The sequence below is a fragment of the Motacilla alba genome, chromosome 6 (genome assembly GCF_015832195.1).
Source record: "Motacilla alba alba isolate MOTALB_02 chromosome 6, Motacilla_alba_V1.0_pri, whole genome shotgun sequence".
In the NCBI taxonomy this organism is placed as follows: domain Eukaryota; kingdom Metazoa; phylum Chordata; class Aves; order Passeriformes; family Motacillidae; genus Motacilla; species Motacilla alba.
The window spans coordinates 11,439,760-11,460,749 of NC_052021.1; the positions used below are offsets into that span (position 1 = coordinate 11,439,760).

General features: G+C 38.5%; 1 protein-coding gene across 4 annotated transcripts in view; it reads left to right on the top strand.

Moving 5' to 3' along the window:
* The window catches only part of RASGEF1A (RasGEF domain family member 1A), a 147,168-nt gene that overhangs the window by 81,317 nt on the left and 44,861 nt on the right, over window positions 1–20,990 (top strand). For 2 of the 4 annotated variants that reach the window (XM_038140188.1, XM_038140187.1), the window contains one exon: window positions 13,803–13,917. The exons of 1 other annotated variant lie outside the window; for it this stretch is intronic. In XM_038140188.1, the coding sequence (XP_037996116.1) occupies window positions 13,876–13,917 (42 nt within the window). In that variant the 5' untranslated portion in view covers window positions 13,803–13,875. Of the gene's footprint in view, window positions 1–13,802; window positions 13,918–15,355; window positions 15,578–20,990 lie in introns of those variants that run through there. One more of the 4 variants, XM_038140189.1, reaches the window with a different exon arrangement.

A 20,990-nucleotide genomic window follows, 5' to 3' on the forward strand; every position in this document is an offset into this window, starting at 1 on the left:
GAGTGTACCAAGTCAGACAGGAATAGTTTAAAAAAATATTTTAAAAGGCATTTTTTGAATGCAAATATGATTAGCTCTGTTCTTTACTACTGTAGCTCAAACTGTAGATGCAGATTTTTTTTCCCCTGTACCATTTGAAGAATTCAATGATTCTTTGTGTTGCTATTTGTGGCAGAGAAGATTTCCAATATTCAGTTTCATGTCTATGTGACAGAAATCTTACAGAGACTGCTAACAGCACCACAGTATGGCTGTACTCAAAAGGCAAATAAGATCAGCTTCAAAGACACTTATCTTTCCTAGCTCTGTAAGTTTTTATACTTCCTGGTCTGCAATAAGGCTGAACTTCTTCCCACAGATCATCTGTGACCAAATGACAGGGCAGCAGCCTGTCCTCCATGACTCCAAAGGGAGAAAAGCAAAACTGCTGAGTGACCAAAGAAAATTCTATTCTGCACATGTTAAAAACAAAATCAAAATAAACAAAAAACCAAAAAGGCACAAAATCCAAACCCAAAGCCATCTTGACGGGTTAATCAATTTTACCTTTAAAGATCATTACTACAGCACTGAGAAAGGTTTACAGCTGATTTTAAAATTGAAAACTCAATTTTCAAATAAACTTCTCTGAAATGGTATATGAAGGCAATTTCCAGCAAGAATAACATTTAAATGAATGGAGGCAAAAGAGGTGGCAAGCCTGTCCAAATGAAGAATGCTTGTTTTATAAGATGATTAAAAAATTAAAAAAAAATAAAAAAAGAGGAGAGACATTTAACCACCTAGTTACAGAAAATTTTATTACACAATGAAATACATCTAGGACTGAAGTTATGAAAAGGTATGTTCAGAATTGATTAGGTGTGTGTTAAAGCAATGTTCCAAAAGGTCATAGAATATGAATTTGCACTCTAAAAGGCAAAGCTTGTTTTTAATAGCAAGCAGAGAATCCCTCTCTTTACACACAATATTTTAAGTAGTAGCTCTGCAAGTTCAGCAAGTTTCTGTAGGCTACCCTACCTTGAGCATTTCTCAAAGGACCTTCCCAGAACCAAGAATAGCACACAGTGATATTTTTACTATTATTTCCAGAGCAGCATGAATAATAATATAAATTTTTCTCTTAACACTGCAAAATAAATTCATAGCCTAGTAAGCTTCCCTGTGATTCTCTGCTTTCTAGAAACTGGCGTCATGTTATAAAATCTCTGCTCACAAGTCATCACAGATGTTATTACTGGTTCTGTTTGTTAGCCTTGCATAGGTAAATGCTGATCAACAGAGGTTGTCTGTGAGTAAAGCAGAGGAGCAGCCCCATTCATTCTAGACTGAGAGCATTTAGATGATCTTTAGCCCACAACAGCTCCCAAAAGACCTGACTGATTTTCCCCGGATACCAACAGAAACCCCCCTTCTGACTTCGAAAGGAGATCAAATCCAGGAAAGGCAAATCCAAACCCAAGAGACAGAAGCTCAGAATAACTCCCTAACATTTCTGAGTTATATGCTTCACTTTTATGCTTTGTTGTATGCAGCTTTAGAAACAAGAGGCCTGGCCTCCTTGGCTGACAGAGAATCCCTAAAGATACAAGTTCTATGTTATAACTTTTACTTCTCTTGATCTGGGTCAAGTTCTTTCATAGCAGGCTTGTGAGGTGCCAGGAAGAAAGATGATAGCAACTGTCTGAAAAGGCAATTCTAAAACAGAGTTGACATTACATGACACAAATTAATTCTTTTTACAAATGTAACCCAAATAATTTGCTTCCAGAGAATATCTTGATATTTTTAGTAGCACTAATGCAGTCAGAGGATCAGCTATCCTAATCTGTAGTCCCTAAAAAAATTAACACTGCCATTTTTGAGGCTTAAAAAGTGCAGGTGAGCATTACAGGAAGGAACACAAAGATCCACCAGTTTGTGAAACAGGGTATCATGGATGGGTGTAAAAAGATCCACAGGATTTTACTCTTTTAAGTGCTGTCAGTTGAATTTGTGATAACAGTCACAAGAGATGCAGCAGATTTCCTGGAAGCACATTCCTGTGACTCCTTGTATGTTTATTGCTAAGCTTGGAAATAATCACTCCAACATGAATGAAACAACAACAAATGTGAAGTGGTTATATGCATTCTTTATAAATAATGAGTGGAGAAAGGAGACTGAACACAGAAATGTGGGCTTTGATGCAAATATGGAAAAGGACTAAACAACTGGATTATGACATTTTGAGTTACAGCTCTATTTTACTCTACTTTTCATGGATATTTAGGCCTCAGAAACACAAATAGATTAGCATCAGTTTTTGTTGTTAGCCACTTTTGCCAAAGACACTTGGACTTTTTGAGCAATGGCTGTTCAAGCAAGCAATTGCAATACTTCTTCCAGGAGCTGGTGACCAGGCTGAAGGGTGTACTTGGAACGGGACAGCTCAGCATGGGAGTCACTATGTTGGGGCAAAACAAGCACAAGCTGTCCTGGAAACCAACAGCTTCATGTCCAGGATTTGTTGTTGTTGGAGTTTATGTGCAAAAGTCACAGCAAATTTAGCATAATAGTATTGTCCATGATGTAAATCTGAAGTTCAGTTAGCTGTAAACATTTGATGTTTGTTCAGCTAATTAATCCTCTAATAGCTGAAGTATTCAGATGAGGAGCTCATGAGAATAGATATGTAATTAGTTTTCCAATATTCCATTTGTGCCAATTCCATAAGACTGTTTTGCAACTAGCAAAGAGCATAGAAGGGGAGATCCTAGATGGCTGGAAAAAGATGAGCAGAGCATTTTCCTTGGTAGAAGCAGGAGGGATTCACTGTATTACATCCAGGGATGCCAACTGCAATGCTCAGGAGGACAGGAAGGAAAACTATTTCTTTATAATCTCTTAGAGCACAATAAAGCAATGAGAAAGAGCCAATACAAGCTTGCTGAGGACGGATCATGTCAAAGCAATCAAACTCCCTTCTTAGACAGGAGAAGTGGCCTAGCAATGAGGATACAGCAGTAGGAGTGACACATCTAAAGTGTCCTCAAGCCATTTGGTTTGTCACATTCTCCAACGGACTCTGGGACAACTTCCCCTGCAGGGAAACTGTCTAAGCAGGACCACGATCAGCCAAAGAACCATAATGAGCCACAGTTATCAGTGACCTGCTCTTGTGTCAGCCAGCTGTCTCCAGTGGGGTTATATGGTGTCTACACTGCATTCTGCCCAGTCTATTCAGCAGCTTAACATCATCAAAAATTGCATAAATTATGCATGAGAATTTAAAGAATATTACTAAAGCAGGAGGAGATGTACTTGGGAAGACAATATTTAAATTCAAACTGGTGATTCCTGGCAAACTAGAATTTAAAAACAACAAAGTCCAAGGTAGACACAGGCAAGGTGAGCCCAGAGAACTGCTTACAAATCCACTCACACAAAGAGAGAACTCAGTAAGCAGGTGGTGCAGCAGATCACAGAACGAGCCAACAATGTAACTCAGTGTGATTGCTAAAACCAGATTTTAAGAGATGAAAGGAATTCTGTATGCAAGCAGTAGTGGTAACTAATCCACTCTTTTTAATGCTAGTGTCTCTCAGCTGGAATACAATACCCAAATTTGAGCTTCAAACTATAAAAACCTGTGCAGCATCCAGAGAACAGAAAGAGAGATGAAAAACACCAGAAGATATCCCACAAAGAGACTGTATTGGTTTGCAACATTCACAAACAAATCTTTTATTCAAACTTTTCAAGGGTCACTTCAAATCCATGTTCCATGAATACTGTGTACCTTATCTTGGGTGGATTTCAAGTGATACCTCAAGTCACTTCCAGGCCCCATTTCTATTATGCTTTTTCTGAAATATTTCCAGCAAGCCAAACCAAACTCCAGCACTGCTTTCATTGTATAAAATAGATGTAAAAGAAGAAAGGCTTAGACTTGCAAAACAGAATTACGTAGTCTCTGTAATTCAAAAGTAAAAAAATGAAAAACCTGCTTACTCTATAACTAAAGTAAAGTTTGTAACAATCTTCTCAAGAGGAGCATACCAAGTCAAAGAATTTAAGAATGCAACCACTCCTAGTGTCCCTGCATGCTACAGCAATAGAGAAATTAAAGAAGATGATGAAGGAATGCTACTTTAATTCAGATTTAACATCCAGTAATCGGGGAAAAACTCCTTTTACACTTGCAGAAAAACATGAAATTAATAATGATACCCTCCTTCCAAATGAATCAAGATACATAGTATCACATAATTATAATGAAGGACTTAAGAAGATTCAGAAAAAAACATTAAAAAATATTTTGACACACTGGCATTAACCTCGGCAGGAGGAATTGCATTATGCTTGTTAAATGCCAGCTAAATCTGGCTTTCCACAGGAGACCACGTGCTTATATTAACCATCTGTAAGAAACTGAAACTCACTTTCATAGTGCTATGATTAATTACAAATAAACTCTACAATACAATTTTAAATAAAATCTCTTTTCAGTTCAGTGAAAGCTAAGAGATGCTTGAAGCATGTTTGCTTGTACAAACTATAAATTATCTCTACCATAAAACTGTGTGAAAAAGAGCTTTCCCCCATGTATCGACAAAGGAGTGATGACAGGTCAAAGAGAGACAATATTGCTATGGGTTTCTTTGGAGGTTTTGTACCAATAAATGAGCTGAATGGGTCACAGCACTGGATGCTGTGAGGGCTGGATGGTTTGCCTGGCTTTGCCATTAACTCAGAGCAGCATCAGACAAAAATCACTGGACAGAGTACCCAATCCTTTCTTTGAAAAACAAAGTTAGTGGCACTCCTTATGTTTCTGAATTCTTCCTTATCTCTGAAGGAAAAGTACCATTTTAAAGTACCTTATTTTAAGCAATTCAACATCCCCTAGCCAACAAACTTAACTGCTCAAAAATAATCAAATAAAGCCCAGTTCCCTCAGGAAAGATGAATTTAGTACGGCATGCTTTAGAGTCCTGAGACAAAAGATGCCTCACAAATGGTACGCATTGATTTCAGGAACAAAACATTTACACAAAGCCTTGGCTTTAGCACAGAAGAGCAAAAGGGAAGCCCTGCAAATGAAAGGATTGGTAAAGTCCTGGTGACACAACCCAAGGGTGGGGTAAAAGTAGCCTAAATCTGTGTGAGCAGGGCCAAGGGTCTCTCAGCCAGCTGGGTGTTGGCAGCTGCCCCCTGCGACGTGCAAAGCAGAGGCTTTAGAGCAGGATGGCACTTGGCCTGCACCATCTGTCCCTCTGTGTCCTCAGCAGCAAAGCACAGTCCTTCCAGTGCTCTCAGACTGGCCCTGCACCATCTTGTATGGCACTGAGCCTCATCTTCAGCCAGTGTGGTGATTTTAACAGAATTAAGAACTGCTTCAGCTGAGAATCTCAAACATTGTCACTATCTTGAACCTCAAAGTTAAAATAAAATGTGACTAATGATGACTCTGCAGTTTACTGTTGAAAGTTGTCATTTAGATGTGGTTGAGGCCTGATACGCTCCAGGAGCTACAGCAGTAGCCAAAACTACATCATACACTTGGTACACCAGCTCATGCATTAATAAATCAGTTGGATGATGCATTTTTGGTGGCCAGGTCATTGCAACCATCAAAATCAGCTGATTAGGTTTAATTTCAGCTAAAGACTGAAACTGGTTTTTTGGAAGCAGTGTGAGCAATTCCAACTCCAAATATTCTGTGATTCTGTAAAGAATACACACACTTCTGTCATAAACCAACACATGGACTGATGAAAATAAATGCCTAAAATAACCTAATGGGAGAGAAATGGTTTTTCTCACCTTTACTGCTGATCAGTTCAGTATGTATTTACTCATGTCACACTTCTGCTCTCTTGAAGCACAGATGAGTGTGTGATAGAGTGGATATTACGCTCTGCTAAACAAGCTCCATGACACCTACCAGGGTGCCTGGTCACCTCTGAACCTCACCATGTCTGCCAGGCTGAGGCTGATTCGCTTGAGAGACAGAAGGACGGAAGAGCAGGAAGGGCATGTCTGCATGGAGGCACTACACAGGGCTGCAGAGAGCACACCAGCACCCAACCATGTCCTTGGGGCAAGCCTTTTCCTTGTGGTGCTGTTCTTGGGAAAACCATCCCATTGAATTACACCTCCCATGTAATCAGAAACAGGGAAAAAAATGTCAAAAAAAAAAAATCAACCCTACCAAGCAACTAAAAAATTCCAAGAAGATCTTACTTTGCATAGTGGGAAAAGCTAAACGAAAAGAACTACTAGTAGGTGCTGGTGACACATGCATAAAGTAATTGCTAAAACAGAGGAGGAACTTGGAAGCACTGGTCTTAATAATTTTCAGCATGCAATAGTGATTTTCATTTATTTTTTTCCTGTGTCTGCTTGTGATGATGACTGTCTCATTTCTGGAATTACCAAAGGTGTCTTTCTTGGTCGTGTTTTTCTCATCACAGCAAGGGTGTAATGCTAATGAGTTTTTCTAAGAAACAGAAATATACACTGGCAGTTTTTCAAACTGTAAACTGGAACGAAGCATTTCTGTTGTGAGGAAATCTCAGCACCAAATCAATCTATCCTGTCTCACTGGTTATGAGAAAAGGAAGGTAGAGAGATGCAGAGTTACTTGAAGGAAATGTTAGTGTTGGTTTTGGGGCTTTTTTAGATACTTTTTCTGAATTATTTCATTCAATTTGTCAAAAAAGTCGCTGAGATGTTTATAGTCATTTGTGACACTATCCATTACACTTTAGACAAGATAGGGATGAAAACCTTTCATGAAACTAATTTAAAAGCAAGCCATTGATTAAAACAAAAGAATGAGTAGGAATTGGTAACTTTTCTAAACCTTGAATCGACAACACATTATCAATGAGGCCACAGCATGTTCTCATAAGCTGAAGGCTATGATCAGCACAGCGTTAGTTTCTAGTACTTATCCCACTCTTTTATCTAGCCTGATCCGGGGTGTAAGATGGTGGAACATGGAATTTCTAATTCCCTCTAGTTTTTTGCTTTGTGTGATATTTTGCTAGCAAAATGATAGAGCACAGCCTAATATACTCATGGTTTGAAATAAATAAATAAATAAAAGCACCACAATGCGGTGTGGGAGACTAAAACAACAAAAGAAGGAGACAGCAAAGAAAACTTCTTCCAGAAACAAACTGTGACACGCAGGGAATGCTTCTACCTGAATTAAATGACAAAGAAATGCCAAAGTATACGCACATACAATATGCTTAAACAAATTCTCAATAAAGGAAGGATATCCCAAAAAAATCAACCCTTTAGTATTTTGATGCTACACGCCTTGCTTTTTCTAATGCCACCTTATCCTGATTGATGAGAATGGTGCTCTCTCCTGTGCATGGCACATAGCCACAAGGTAAGAATCCACTGGCTGAGCTTTTCTTTAGAGTGTGCAGAATGGCAACCAATTTGTGGCACGTTTTTTTCCCCAGTCTCATTTGTCACAGCAACCTTTATTTATTGTTTCAATTCAATCTTCCATAGAGTAGCCCTTTGTATCTACCAGGAAAACAACATGTCACTGAGACAACAACATTGTGATTCAGGCTAGAAGCAGAGGTCACTGCCTGCTGGCCCACAGCCCAGATCCTCAAGAGCCCACTCCTATTTTGTAGCCTACATCACCATAAAAGCCATATTTTATTAGCAGAGGATTTCAAACTCTTAATGTATGTCCTGCTTTTTATGGGTTCATAATGTGTGCAAAATTCAAGTTTTTCTTCACTTCCTTTTCACTTCAAACCAATGAAACACATCCTGGCTGAGACACCAGCACCTCTTCTTCCCAGAAGTATTTTGGCACTCTCTTTGATATTGTCTTTTTTCTTGGAATAAGGCCTGCTTCTCAAACCTGTTCACATTCTTCCACACTATCACGTTCAAACACCTTATATAACAATTTTTATATAGTGACTGTATAAACCCCATTTTGAGATCAAAGAGTTTTGAGATGTCTGTAAACAAAAAAAAAAAAAAAAAGGCTGAAGATTTATGTAGGAAATTTCTGGTGCTTTCCAACCTGGATTTTTTCTTTAGTTTCTGGGTATTTCTTTTCAGAATTAGGGACAGTTGCTTTTTCCACAGCTTCTGCTTTGGTCACATGAGGTGGCAGCCTGAGGCATCACGCTCTTAGGAGGATCCTCATTCTATTCTGGGACACCAGAAAAGGCAAGGCTGTGGCCACAGAGAACAACTGAAAGCACCAACTCATACACTGAACTTTCACTGAACAGTGAAGCTATAGACAATCACCTGAATATAAATAAAGCCCAAAACATGATAAAACTACCAACTCTTCTCCTTGATATGCAACTTCTCAGTTTTTACTAAGAGATAAATAATGGTTTGTCATTCATGCAAATACCAAGTGATTCACCAAATGACAATTGTTTTTAGAAGAAATTACTGTTCCTTTGTGATATGAGCACACATATTTGTGTTAAAAAGGATGATTAAATGTGGATAAAGGGTACAGGAACAGAGATAGACCAAGGAAAACTCATCTTAAAACTTGCAAATGTTGAGCCCATGCCAAGTAATCTGCTTAACCAAGGAAAACCCCAGTAAATAGGCTGCTTCCTGAAAAGTGTACAGCAGTTGTACAGTCAGAAGTTCTCCAAATTGAAACACTTCTCAACAAAAAACAACAATGACAAAAAAAGGAGCAGACCTAGTGCAAGTAATTTGAGCTTGTTATTCAGCATCACCAAGAATCCTATATAATGAAACAGTAAGGCATTGGATAGCCCTACCAAATAGCCATCAATTTCCAGTTTCTAATACTGAAATAAAAGTGCTTATGGTTGGAAGTGATTGGTCATGAATGGAGATGACTAAGAAATAGACAAATATATTTTTCATCTCCCACTTCCATGCGTCAGAAAAATGGGAAGACTCAAAGCCAGTACATTCACGTATCAAACTAGGAACAAGGGAGATAAAATACATCCCACAAAGGAATCTGCAACAGAACCAGCAAATGGGCTTGGTACCAGATTGTGTCTTCAGACAATCCCAAAATGAACAAATTTTAATCAGGTTTACGGTAATGTAGTACAGCTAAACTATCAAAAGTTCACACTGTGCCATACTGTTCCATAATTATTACGAGTAGCAAAACATTGCATTTCTTTGTAAAGGACCAACATTACGCCATGATCTGTTACACCTGAAGAACAGGGGATTGTAGTCTTTGCAACCCCACCAACATAAGCAAAAATCAGGTCACCAAAACCTTTACTGCCACCCTGCAAGGTTTCCACAAATGGCCATGCTTGGCTCTTGCCTGATGAGTCCTGGCAGAGACAGGATCATGCAGGTTGTGGTCTAGGGTCTGCATCTTTACTTTACATGTAGTACTTCTGAGAAGCATTAAAAAGTACAACATAATAGAGACATTTAATACCATCTAGATCAGTATGATAAGAACAACAAATTGCAGAAAAAGCAGTGGAAATCACTTAATCCACAGTGCCTGCTTAACAACAAAAGAAAAAAGGTCACAGGGAAACCACTGTGGAAGAAAACATTTTATTTCTCTCTGTGTCTCTCCATGCTTTTAAAAATTTGAGTCCATAATCGCACAGGTGCCACAGGGAGGAACAAGTCTTTGAAGTCTAAGAACAGCTTTTTGCATGAAACCAGCTATAGATAAAGCCTGAGGTCAAAACACAACATCCCTGGGTCGCTTTCCAAAGCACCATCCAAAAAAGCACCATCCATCTTTATGTGCATATAAATTAACCACGGAAGTGAGTTTTGCCCAGTATGTTTTGTCCATTTTTCAAGGGCCTAAATGCTGCAATGAGCTCTACAACCCAAGTCCCACTCTGTGTTGTGAAGCCCTGGGCTAATGCTCTGCACCACTTCCATAGCTCAGCGAGTGCCTGTGACAACATCAACGTGCAGCACGCACGGGCAGGACTCAGAGCAGCACAGCCAGGGGCACCTGCAGCACAGGGAAGATGTGCTCTTACACACTTGTGGGCAATTACCAATGTTCACTTCCTCTGCTTGACATTAACCTATGGTCATAGCACCAGGGAGAGCCTAAGGGAAATTTATCTCCATTTTAAAGGAAAAGAATAAGATTTGTATCACTCATAATCTACATGTTTTCCTGACACATTTCCACATTTGTCATATTTTTAAAGTTTAACTGACAAACATAATCAAATCTGGCTTCCATTCTAATGTCATTGTCAAAAAAAAAAAAAAACTTTTTTTTTTTCAAATAGGAAGGATTATTTCAAGCAGTTTCTATTTCTCACCAGCACTCTCTTAAACAAGTTGCATTGAGCAATCAAAGATAATCTTCAGAAAGCCACAAATCAGACACCATGAAATTATATTCTGGGGTTTTTTTCCAGAGTGCTTCCTCTTTCCTTCTTAAAATAAAACTGAAAGGGAAGACAGTTTTATTTACCCAAGAAGTATTTCCTCAAAATTTTCGCTACTTGCTGAATGATTTTAAATAAAAAAATTTAAAATTCCCATGTATTCAAAAACCACGGCTATTCTATTTCACTTTTAACTATTCCAAGTGTATATGAAAAATAAAAGTTTAGCATGAAATAATGCTTAATTCCCACATTGTTTCATTCCCATGAAATAATGCTTAATCCCCATCTAGAGTAATAGTATTGATAACCACCTTTCCAAGGCCAGATTACTGCCCAACTTGTATCAGACCATGCCACTTGGTACTTACTTTCTCATGACAAGCATCTGCTCCCTTTTGGTAGAAAGTAATTAAAATCCTGTAAGAGTTCCCTGTTCTAGGTCAGAATCAATGGCACTGACAAATGACAGTAACAAACCAATGCCAAGCAAGAGGAGACACCAAGATAACTTTTAGCACTATAATGAAATGCAAGTCAAAATACAACCACTATGCAGATAAAAAAAAAAAAAATCCATATTCATGTGCTGCAGCAGCCTTGCCAAAGCTTCGAGATAATGCACAGCAAAACTAAACTGCAGTAGTAACATTCAGAAATTGACTCTTGCTAAACATTTGGAGCCAACTTTTACACATCAAAAATTGAGGCAAAACAAGTGACTTCTTCCAAAGTCAGTGACTTCCAATGGTAAAAGAAGCCCATGTGGGTGTGTGTGTTCACAAAATTAGAACTATGAATTACAATCTAACCATAAGACCCATCTTTTGTTCAACAGCACTCTTACAGCTTTCTAGGGAAACGTAGTGCTTCTAATTCAAAGCCTGCAGCATAGAAGGGTTTTTACATTAGGAAAAAACAAAACCACTTGAGCTCACCAATAAACAGATCTCAAATAGTGAAAAAATAGATTTGAGGCATCATTAGTATTGTCATAATATCTCAACAAGGAATATGCAGAAGAGACCTAAGTGTTATATCCTCTAATACTAAGTTTTGCAAAAGATGTCCTCAAATTCTGTGGTTTCTATGGGATTTTATTAGCTTTTTTCTCTTCCCCTCCACATCATTGTATACAAGTAACTGGGTGAATGACAAAAAGACCCCATGAGAACTTTTTTACTCCCACTTTCAGTAGTTTCCCACTTTGCCAAAATTAAACATACCATTATGTTTTTACACTTGCTGTGGGTTCCACTACGCAACATTCTGGGAGGGGTGGGGGTTTCCACACTGCAGACATTCTGCACTATCAGTGCTAGCAGGAAGCTGCTCTCTTTACAAAAAAGGGGAAGCTGCCTGTCTGCAGTGTTTTGAAGTCACAGCTACTTTAACTCTATGTGGGCACATCCACCTCCCCCCAAAGTCGAGTGATATAGCAAGAGGCTGAACAAGGATAGAGTAAGCATTGATTGCATCCAAACCTGTGCCTAACACAACTCAAAGCACAACCTGCTAGTGTTGGAAGGCAAGACAAATTTTGCCCTAGAATGCTTTTGGCATTTAAAGCACATGCACTACTTTACTGGAAAAAATAAAACCAGTCTTGATGTAGAAGCTACACAAACACAGTGGCCCCCTGGTAACCATGTTTACTAATAGCCAAAACTAATCACAACTCTCTGCTGCTTCTGCTTTGGTTTTGATGGCATCTGCAGCAGAGCTTGGAAGGCCTGCCAGAAGGTTTCCTAATATTTATAGAGAAGCCATCCTCATAACTGTTGGAGAAGCTCTCCTGAATCTGGAACACATGTAGGGTTTAAAAAGAACCACAAACACAAAACCAGAAAAACTCCAACATTTTCACTTCAGTTCCAGTAGGAAGAGGAGTGGCATTTCTTCAATGATATTATTAACACGTAAAAATCTTGCATCTCATGAAAGTAACAGAAAAACGTACATCCAACTCAAAAATGCATTTTTTATATTTCTTGCTGACTTCCTACCTTTCCTTCTGTTTTGATGATGAAAATCTAAAAGATTTTTCAAAGCAAAACAAGATTTTGCTTTGAAAACTTTTATTTTGAATTAAAATTAACTCAGAATTTAACTAAGAATACAGGGACTCCACCTAAAAGTTATTTAAAAGTTATTTCAGCTAAGAGTTTGATCAAGTACTAACTGGAAACAAAATTCATTGATAACATTGAAACACTCTGGATAATTCAGGCTTGAAGGTACAAATATATGAAGATTAGTCCTTAATTCCTTATGGCCACAGAGCCATAATCACACTTATAACAGACACCTATCCTACTTGGTGTGAGTACTTACACATTCAGCAACATCCTATGCTTTTGGGCAAATAAGTGGGTTTTTTTAGTCTAATTTTCAAGGGAAATAAATTTTGTGTGGTTATCTTTTTGTCTGTCAAGATCCCTCTATATTTAATTCCAGCGAGTAATTCAAATAGGTAGAAGGTAGAGGTCTCAGTGCTAAAGGAGTATCTGCTCAGAGAACAGCTCAGGTTAGTGCCATAGCTGAAGTCAAAGAGCTTCAGCTGTAACAGCCCCACATGGCTGGTGCCAGCCAGGATGCTCACAGCTCTGGTTTAATTTCATATTCAAACAAAAAGAAAACAACAAACTGCACCCAAATCAGCAGTATTAATCACAACATAAAATCCAGCTTAGTAATGCAGCAACAGTAGAAAGAAAAAGAAAAAAGGAAAAAAATGCAGGTCCTAGTAAAAATCTAGAAGATGGTTTTCAAATTGTTCTGTGGTGAATAATCTCTGTGTTTACAATAACTACAGTGTGTCTTAGAACAGTTCAAACTTAGATTCTCTTCAATCCATTCTACCTTAGGTGTCAACAGAATAGCTGCCAGTTTCTCCATATTCTTTACTTTTATGTCACATTTAAGCATATATAGTTAAGGCTGATGAGATATGATTGTGCTGTCATTTTTCTTTATGCTGTGATAGTACTTTACAAGAAGGAAAAAAAGATTTCATCTTCTTCTATAATCATAACTGCACTAAGGAATAAAATTCTCAATTCCAAGTTTTTTTGGGAAACAGTTTAATGACTAGTCAATTTAGCAACGTTAATATTAGTATTTTGCTAGAAATAACTTCTTAATGACTATTAAAAATATTCTGTCACTATTAAAAAATTGCTGGTGAACTTTAGTTAAACCAAGGGGTTTAACCCTTCAAACTCTTCCCATTGCCTTTCTCTTGGCACATAGTATTTAAAATTCTGCCTTTTCCCTTTCTTTGTATACCATAATTTGTCCTATTTCCTTCTTATGATACTCCCCTCTCTGAAAATATGTATGTCAAATTTTATTCTTACGCTACAATGCATTTTCAGTGCAAATAAGCAGTGTGTTCTAATAGTAATCCATTGCACCCCTCATTTTAAGGGGAAGGAGGCAAGACACATGACAAAAATCATAGAGTGAAATAGCTGGAAGTCCACCCACTGGGAAAGGCTGGATGGCAGAACCACTGTGCAAAGCTGCTGTAAAGAAATGCAAAGTAAGTATTATTTTACTTTATATGAGTCTTACATAAAAGATTTTTTTTTTTAATTTGAAAGCACCAGTGTAGGATAATTTATAGTTATAGATTTATATTGTTCAGAAATCACATTGAGCAGTCTTAGAATTGAATAAAATTTAGTTCAGACATTAGAGAGCAGAAGAATGCCTCTTGGAACTGTCTGAAGCCAAACCGTGCACTAGGAAATGCGGGCAAGCACACTGCGATAACAATTCATTGTAAAATTCCATATTGTTGATATTTGCTGTCAAAACACACTCCTCTGTCCTCCCATCCTTCCTTTCCGTGGTTTCAGACAAATCTTGGATTATGGGACTCATTCTGTGCCCCTCAGTCATCCACTTCTCAGATCTCATCTAAACACACACCCCACTTGGTAAAGTCAAGCCGTTCTTATCCATCACTAGTGTCCATTGCAGAAACCTCGTCCTCTGCAAGCCCAAATTAAGTGTGTTCTACTGACCTCTTCCAGAAGTATCCTACTAGCATATAATCATATCCTTATCTTCTCACCTTCCCATTCTAAACTGTTCCTTAACATTTCCTGTAAATAAATGTCAGTTCCATTTCCATACAGTTATGTCACTGTCTTTTGCCATCACCTCTGCTTTCTTCCTCATTCTTTGCCAACTGTTCTGTTTTCCCAGTCTTATTTCTACATCTTTACTAGAATTTCTATACCTTTACACAAAACCAAACCCACCTCACCACTAATATGAAGTCTTCAGTAACTACAAACTAAATTACCTACACAGAACATTGCTTTCCCTACCTACTGATTTGCCTCTGCTTGGAAGATTTTACACTGTAGGCATATATGGAACAGAAAGAATCTCTCATTTCTTATTATTACTGATTCACGTCTCCAAACAATACATCTACAATTCTTCCTGTATGATTTAAGTGAGCTTCTGAAGAATTTCTTGTATGCATTGGACATTACTATGCAAAAATCAAGTACAAAGAATGGTCAAACAAAAACTGATTAAAAAAAAAAATAAAGTCAACAAGTTTAATTCCAGAGTGTTAGTTCCCAGCTGTCAGATTTCCATTACAATACATTGTAAACAGTTTCTAGGCAGCTCTGTAGGGATTTTATATTAAAAAGAAAACCAAAACAGAACTGCTAAAAAACCTGAACCAGCAGAAACCCCCAGAAAACAACAAATTAAGTCATACTACACCACAACAGGATTTTTTTAGTAATTTTAGCAGCAATGATATAAGAAATCAGCCAGTTAGAGATGCCCAAAATCTGCTTCCTTTCCTTCACAACATCTGCACCCTGCTTTTAACTAGCATAGCAATTCCTATAACCCGAGGGCAGAGGGAAGCGCGGACCAGCCCTGCTCTCGCTGGGGCTCAAGGACGGCAGGGATGGAAGTTCCCGGTCGGTGCCCAGCACATGACACCTACGTAACGGAGGGCTGAGACTCAGAATTTCCTCTCGTGCGGCACCTTCCGCTGCACTTTCGTTTTCTGTGGCTATAATGGTAACGGGGAGCCGGGAGCCCTCACTCCCCGCACGCTCTGCCCGAGCGCGGCCGCAGGAGCGGCGCGGCGGCTCCCGGCTCCTGCGGCGGCACCGAGCGGGGACGGGCTCCGCCTGGCAGAGGACATGGTCCTGGAGAGCCAGGTAAGTCCGCACAGCGCTGTGGGCTCCTCTGTCCGCTCCACATTCCGCTGGAATTCTTTCCTGGAGCCGCGTACAGCTCGAGGAAAGCTACGGTGACAGTAACTCTGTGCTGGGTATGGCAGGGCTCAGCCACCCACAGGCGCACAGCCATGCGTGATACAGGGATTGAAGATTATGCTGCAAGTTTAAAATTGTGATGCAGGTCATACATTCACTGACATTCTGTGCATTAGGTCACGATTAGATCGCTTGTAATGAATTGATACCACCCTGGAGGAAGATTATGTAGTGGTAGCTTTATGCAATGGTGGTGTTGAGAAATGGAAAAAGAGGTTAATGTTTCATGTTACTGTGGTACCTGAACTTTTTTCTTCTCTGGAGGGGAGTAAGAGAGAAGAGGCAGAAACATAGATTTGAATAAGTATTCACCAAGTGAAATGGTTTCAGTATTGTCTAGGCGGGTTTAAAGTGATGAAGGACATCACATCATAAATACAGAATCAAGCCTTACTTGAAGGGATGTTTGAATTTGTCTTTTGGAGTCAACCCATCCCAAACTCAAGTGATGCTTTCCAGAACATCAGTAATCAAGTTTCACATTTACAGCAAAGATGGGTGCTTTTCCCCAAAGATTTCTTTCAGTCTCTCTTTTTCCAAGTTAAGCAGCAATGCTGAAATTTCAAGAGTAACAGGATATTTGCATTGCAACATGGACCTTCTGTTACCTTATGCAGCAGAATAAAAAATATTTTCTCTAAGATAAAAATATAGGCTTTATTTTCAAAAAATTGCAAAGGGATGTTTTCATTTTAACTTCAGCTACACCAAAAATACTCTCATAGTACTTTACAGGGAAGTAGAGGTTCCTGCTGCAACAAATAAGATCCAATTTCTGGGCTAAGTGTCTCTGGTGCATTTAAGCTTTAAGTGGATTGGTAGGGACCTGATGCACATAAGACTTGAAACCCCTTGAGAAACGATTTTCAAATTAACTAATAAGATATTGCACTGCGTACGGCTTATTAGAAAGAAACACTGAGCAGCAACAGCACACATCTACTGTGCCTGGGATTTAAAAGCTGCATTTAGTGTCATGTCCATAATTCTTAGTGCATTGGTTATGTAAAGGAGTAGGTGAGAGGAGGGTTTAGTTTCATATTAAGGAAAGTAAAAAGGCTCTACAGAATGTAATTGCAGGATTAGTAAAAAGTATAAGGCAGCTTTGCTCCACTATTTACATATCAGGGCTATTTATGGAAATCCTCATATAGAAAACTTTAATAATTGAAAATAAGATTGAGAAACAGCTTGGTCTTACATTAACGGATAAAATATACGCTTTCATGTTAAAAAATCCTGTGTGCAGAAAAGAATTCGTTAACTTTTCACAGGAAACTTTAGAGATTAGTTCCCCAATGAGAGGAAATAATATTCAAGAACTTTTGTCCAACACTGATAGTTACTTTAGTAATAGCTCTACAGCTTTCCAGATATGCAAGAGATCTACATGTCACTACATGTCTAGGATTTCTATGCAATGAGAACATTTTGACAGTACTTGCCATTCATCTTGAGGGGGAAAGTTAAAGAGACAAAGCAAGTAAATGCCTCAAGAATAACTTTTTAGAAAGAGCATCACCGTATGGGGCCAACACTTAGGAACAGAGAACCTATAAAGGCAACAGATGAGGGGAGTGGTGTAACCTAGCTGGGCAGAGAAAGAGGAATCATAAGAATTAAGGGTGGAATCTTGTCAGTTTTGGTAATATGTACAACCTTGATCACAAAAATGAAGTTATCATAAAAACAATTTTTAGCAAAGCTGCTGTTCCAAAACTAGAAGGACACTAAAATTTGAGATTGTGCACCAGAATGCATCAGTGAAGTGAATTCTACCAAGGTAGCACTACACTTAGGGTAAGGAAGTGCTAAGGAAGGAAATCCCAGGAAAAAAAGTTACCATTGACTTTAGCCTCATGCAAAAGTCATATATTGGGGGTCAAATGATCTTATTGTAAGTGACTGCAAAAAGGGGCAGTTAAAAACAAAATTTAAAAATATTACAAAGAACTGGAGTGAAAGTGCTTTGCTTAGACTACATATAAAGACAGTGACTACTGCTTTCTAATTTGTGAAACCAGCTTCAGAACATTCCCATTGAAACAAAACAAGTTACTGTTTTTTAATGCAGATGGCACATTAGAGGAACTGAAAATATTAAAAATGCCTGAATGGTTCACTTGAAAGTGAAGGTGATTAAAATAGCTATTTAATGCTTTAACTTGTAAGGACCTCTAGTTTCAACCTTTAGCTGCAATTGTCATGGACTTAGATTACCCTTTGTCACGCAGCCATCCTTGCACCACCCTTGCACAACTTCTGTCCTGTCCTGAGGAGACACAGATCAGCCTCGCTGTCACATCCCATTAGGGGCAAAGCTGATAAAACCCACTGGGATTCCAAGGTGACATCGTTTCTTTCATTACGTTTGTCACAATATTGATTAGATTAGGTCTGAAGCCCATCTTTGGCCTGCTGCTGACCCATCACATCTCCTGGGAAATTCTGCAGAGTAGGAAACAAAATTGAAAACGACTGGAACAATAGAGATGTTCAAGATGGTTATAGCTCATGGGACTCGCCCAGATGTGACAAGTACTGATTATTACTAACTATGCATCCTAATACATTAATCCCAAACTTGACAACTACATATTACATTATCTCATTCCCAGTAGTCAGCCTTCAGGAGCTTAATGGCATAAAAATAACCCACCAAATATTTTCATTTCTTTCACTGGAGTAAATAACATCATGGTCAAAGTGCTGCCTAGCTAATTTTCCCTATCAAAATTTTAGAGTAAATAAAGAGCAGGTTGGCTTGCTGTCTGTGCAGGAAACCTTGTATCAATTGTCTCCCATGCCACCTTTAGTTTAAATGTTTCACTCATGCGGGACAGCTGAAGATTAAGTTCAGAGAACACCACAGCTGAGCCATATGGCACCCACGTAATCGTAGCAGTTAATAACTAAAGACCCCTACACCTGCTCTTATGTTTTCAACAGGCTTTACTTACTGGCATTAAATGCTTCTAATATAATACATGCTCTGTGTTGGTATAGGCTTTGTATGTGACAGATTTGATAGTGCCAAAGGAAAAAAGGACTACTCTGAACTGCCAAATATATTTTTAGATTTAGACAGAATGAAACTTTGAGATTTTGATTTTTTTTAACCTTTTTTTCAGTTCTAGGTCAGTTTTTCCTCTTTCACGTGTGGGCTGCTTTACAAATACCATCAGTAGGCACAGCTGAACTACAAGGAGCCTGAGCAATAAGTTCAGTAAATGTCACTCCTTTTACCTACACCTTTACCTCCCACATATAACACCCACTCTCTCTGACAGCACCAAACCTATGGTTTGAATTTGCCTTTCTTCTACGTGTTCCCTCCTTCTCCTTATCTTCACACAGCTTTGTGAGACAGGACAGCTCAGCAGTTAGTATCCAATAAGTAAAATGAAGATTCCTATTTACAGTAGGGAAGCTGGAGCACATCTGTCTCACTCAGTAATGCCCCTGGCAGAAAATGACACCCTGTGGTAACCTGGAAAACCTCAGGGTCTCACAAAACAAGAGTTTCCAAATTTGATTGCTGTATGCTTTGAAGGATAAAGCAAAATGAAGCAGAAAAAGAACTGTGTATTTCATTCCAGTGTAGCATGCCAGGACATTGCATCTAGATGCTTTTTATTTCCATGGGAGTAGAAAAAACATATCAAGAGGGGAAAAAAAAAACCCTAAGACTTTCTTCTATAAAAAATGTTATTTCTTAAACATACTTATGAAAATACATATTCCAGGTTGCTGCTTTGATCCTTTTCACAACTGCTAAGATTCTTTAAGTCCTAGAAGTCCTCTCACTCTGTTCTTAAACTAGTCATTCTTTTTTTCACTCAGAAAAAAAAAAGGAGCAGAATTTTTCTTAATATAATCCCAGGTATTTTTATAATAGATTTTTTTTTGTATATTAGTGAAAGATTTGACAAGCAATTGACATTCCATTGAAAAAGACTTTAAAAATTAAGAATGCATAGAGAAAGAACAATAGTTGATTATGGATTTATTTTAAATAAACTTGCTTTAAATACATTCCAGAATATTTATATAGAATGAGATTCATCTATCTATACCCATACATATTACTCCAAGCCCCAATAAACTCACTCAATATATCTTCATGCTCTGCAAAATCTTACCTGTTGGTTATTACTGTGCAGACTTCAATTAAGATGTAATAACAGCTTTTACATCAAAAAACCTATGGTTTACAGCCTGAGGTTGTAAAAAAAGCAATATTCTGAGGATTGTCCAGGAATAGTGGATCAATTATTTCGTGCTTTAAGGGCTGAAAATTGTGGGAGGAGGTTTCAGCCAGAACTAGAAGGTTTTTTCTTTGCATGGGTACAGTTCATTGCCCAAATAAAAATGTTCAGAAGATCCCTTGCTACATTGTCAAACAATATCCTCTAATTATGTTACACTTTTGCCCTTGCTTAAACAATTAACTAAGTGGTACAACAGCTGTACTCTTCATACATTCTAAAATAATGAAATGCTGAGCACAAACCAAAAGGAAAAAGTAACCATTCCCCAACATCATAGTATAGAATTAAAATAAAAATAAATAAACATATATTTTTGTTGCGCACACATTTTGTTTGCAAAACCCCACATCCATTTGTTTTTGCCTACAGTATATAGGACACAAACCTAAGAGGACATTTGCATTGAAACCTTTCATTTATATTAACATGGGAAGAACCTTTCCTTCCTCAAAGTTATACACAGTACACAAGTGTGGGGAAAATAACTTTTTAGAAGTTTTAAAGAGCTTTAGTGTCAAATAGACCTTGTCCCACTTATGTGTTCCTACTTCTTCACCCTCTTTTCTGTATTCCCTCCTTACATGCACTACTTTCCCAGCTCCTCCACCCCTCCTGCTGCTGTCCCAGCAGGTACATTGCCCTGCCTTGATCCCTTCTCCATGCTAATCCAGTATGTGGCCCAGCTGCCTTTGGTAGCAGTAATTACATTCCCCTCCTGTCCTATCAGTTGCTGGCCTCTTCATTACCACTGCTGGCTTTGATCACCAGGAAGAGGATTTTATTTCCATTCCCCACTTCCCTTCGCTCCCCATCATCTTCTGGTCTGACCACGAGATGCACTGCAGTCCTTCACACAAGCCTAAGCCAATCTCCAGCTCTGCCACCTGGTACTTGGCAACCCAGAAAGAAAAAACTTTAGCTGAAGGCTGAGAGTTCTTGCTCTGTGTAGATCACAGGCTGACAGAAATGGACTTGACACCGCTGGTTTTGTTTGATGGTTTCTAATGTGCCTTCCCCCCAGAGGA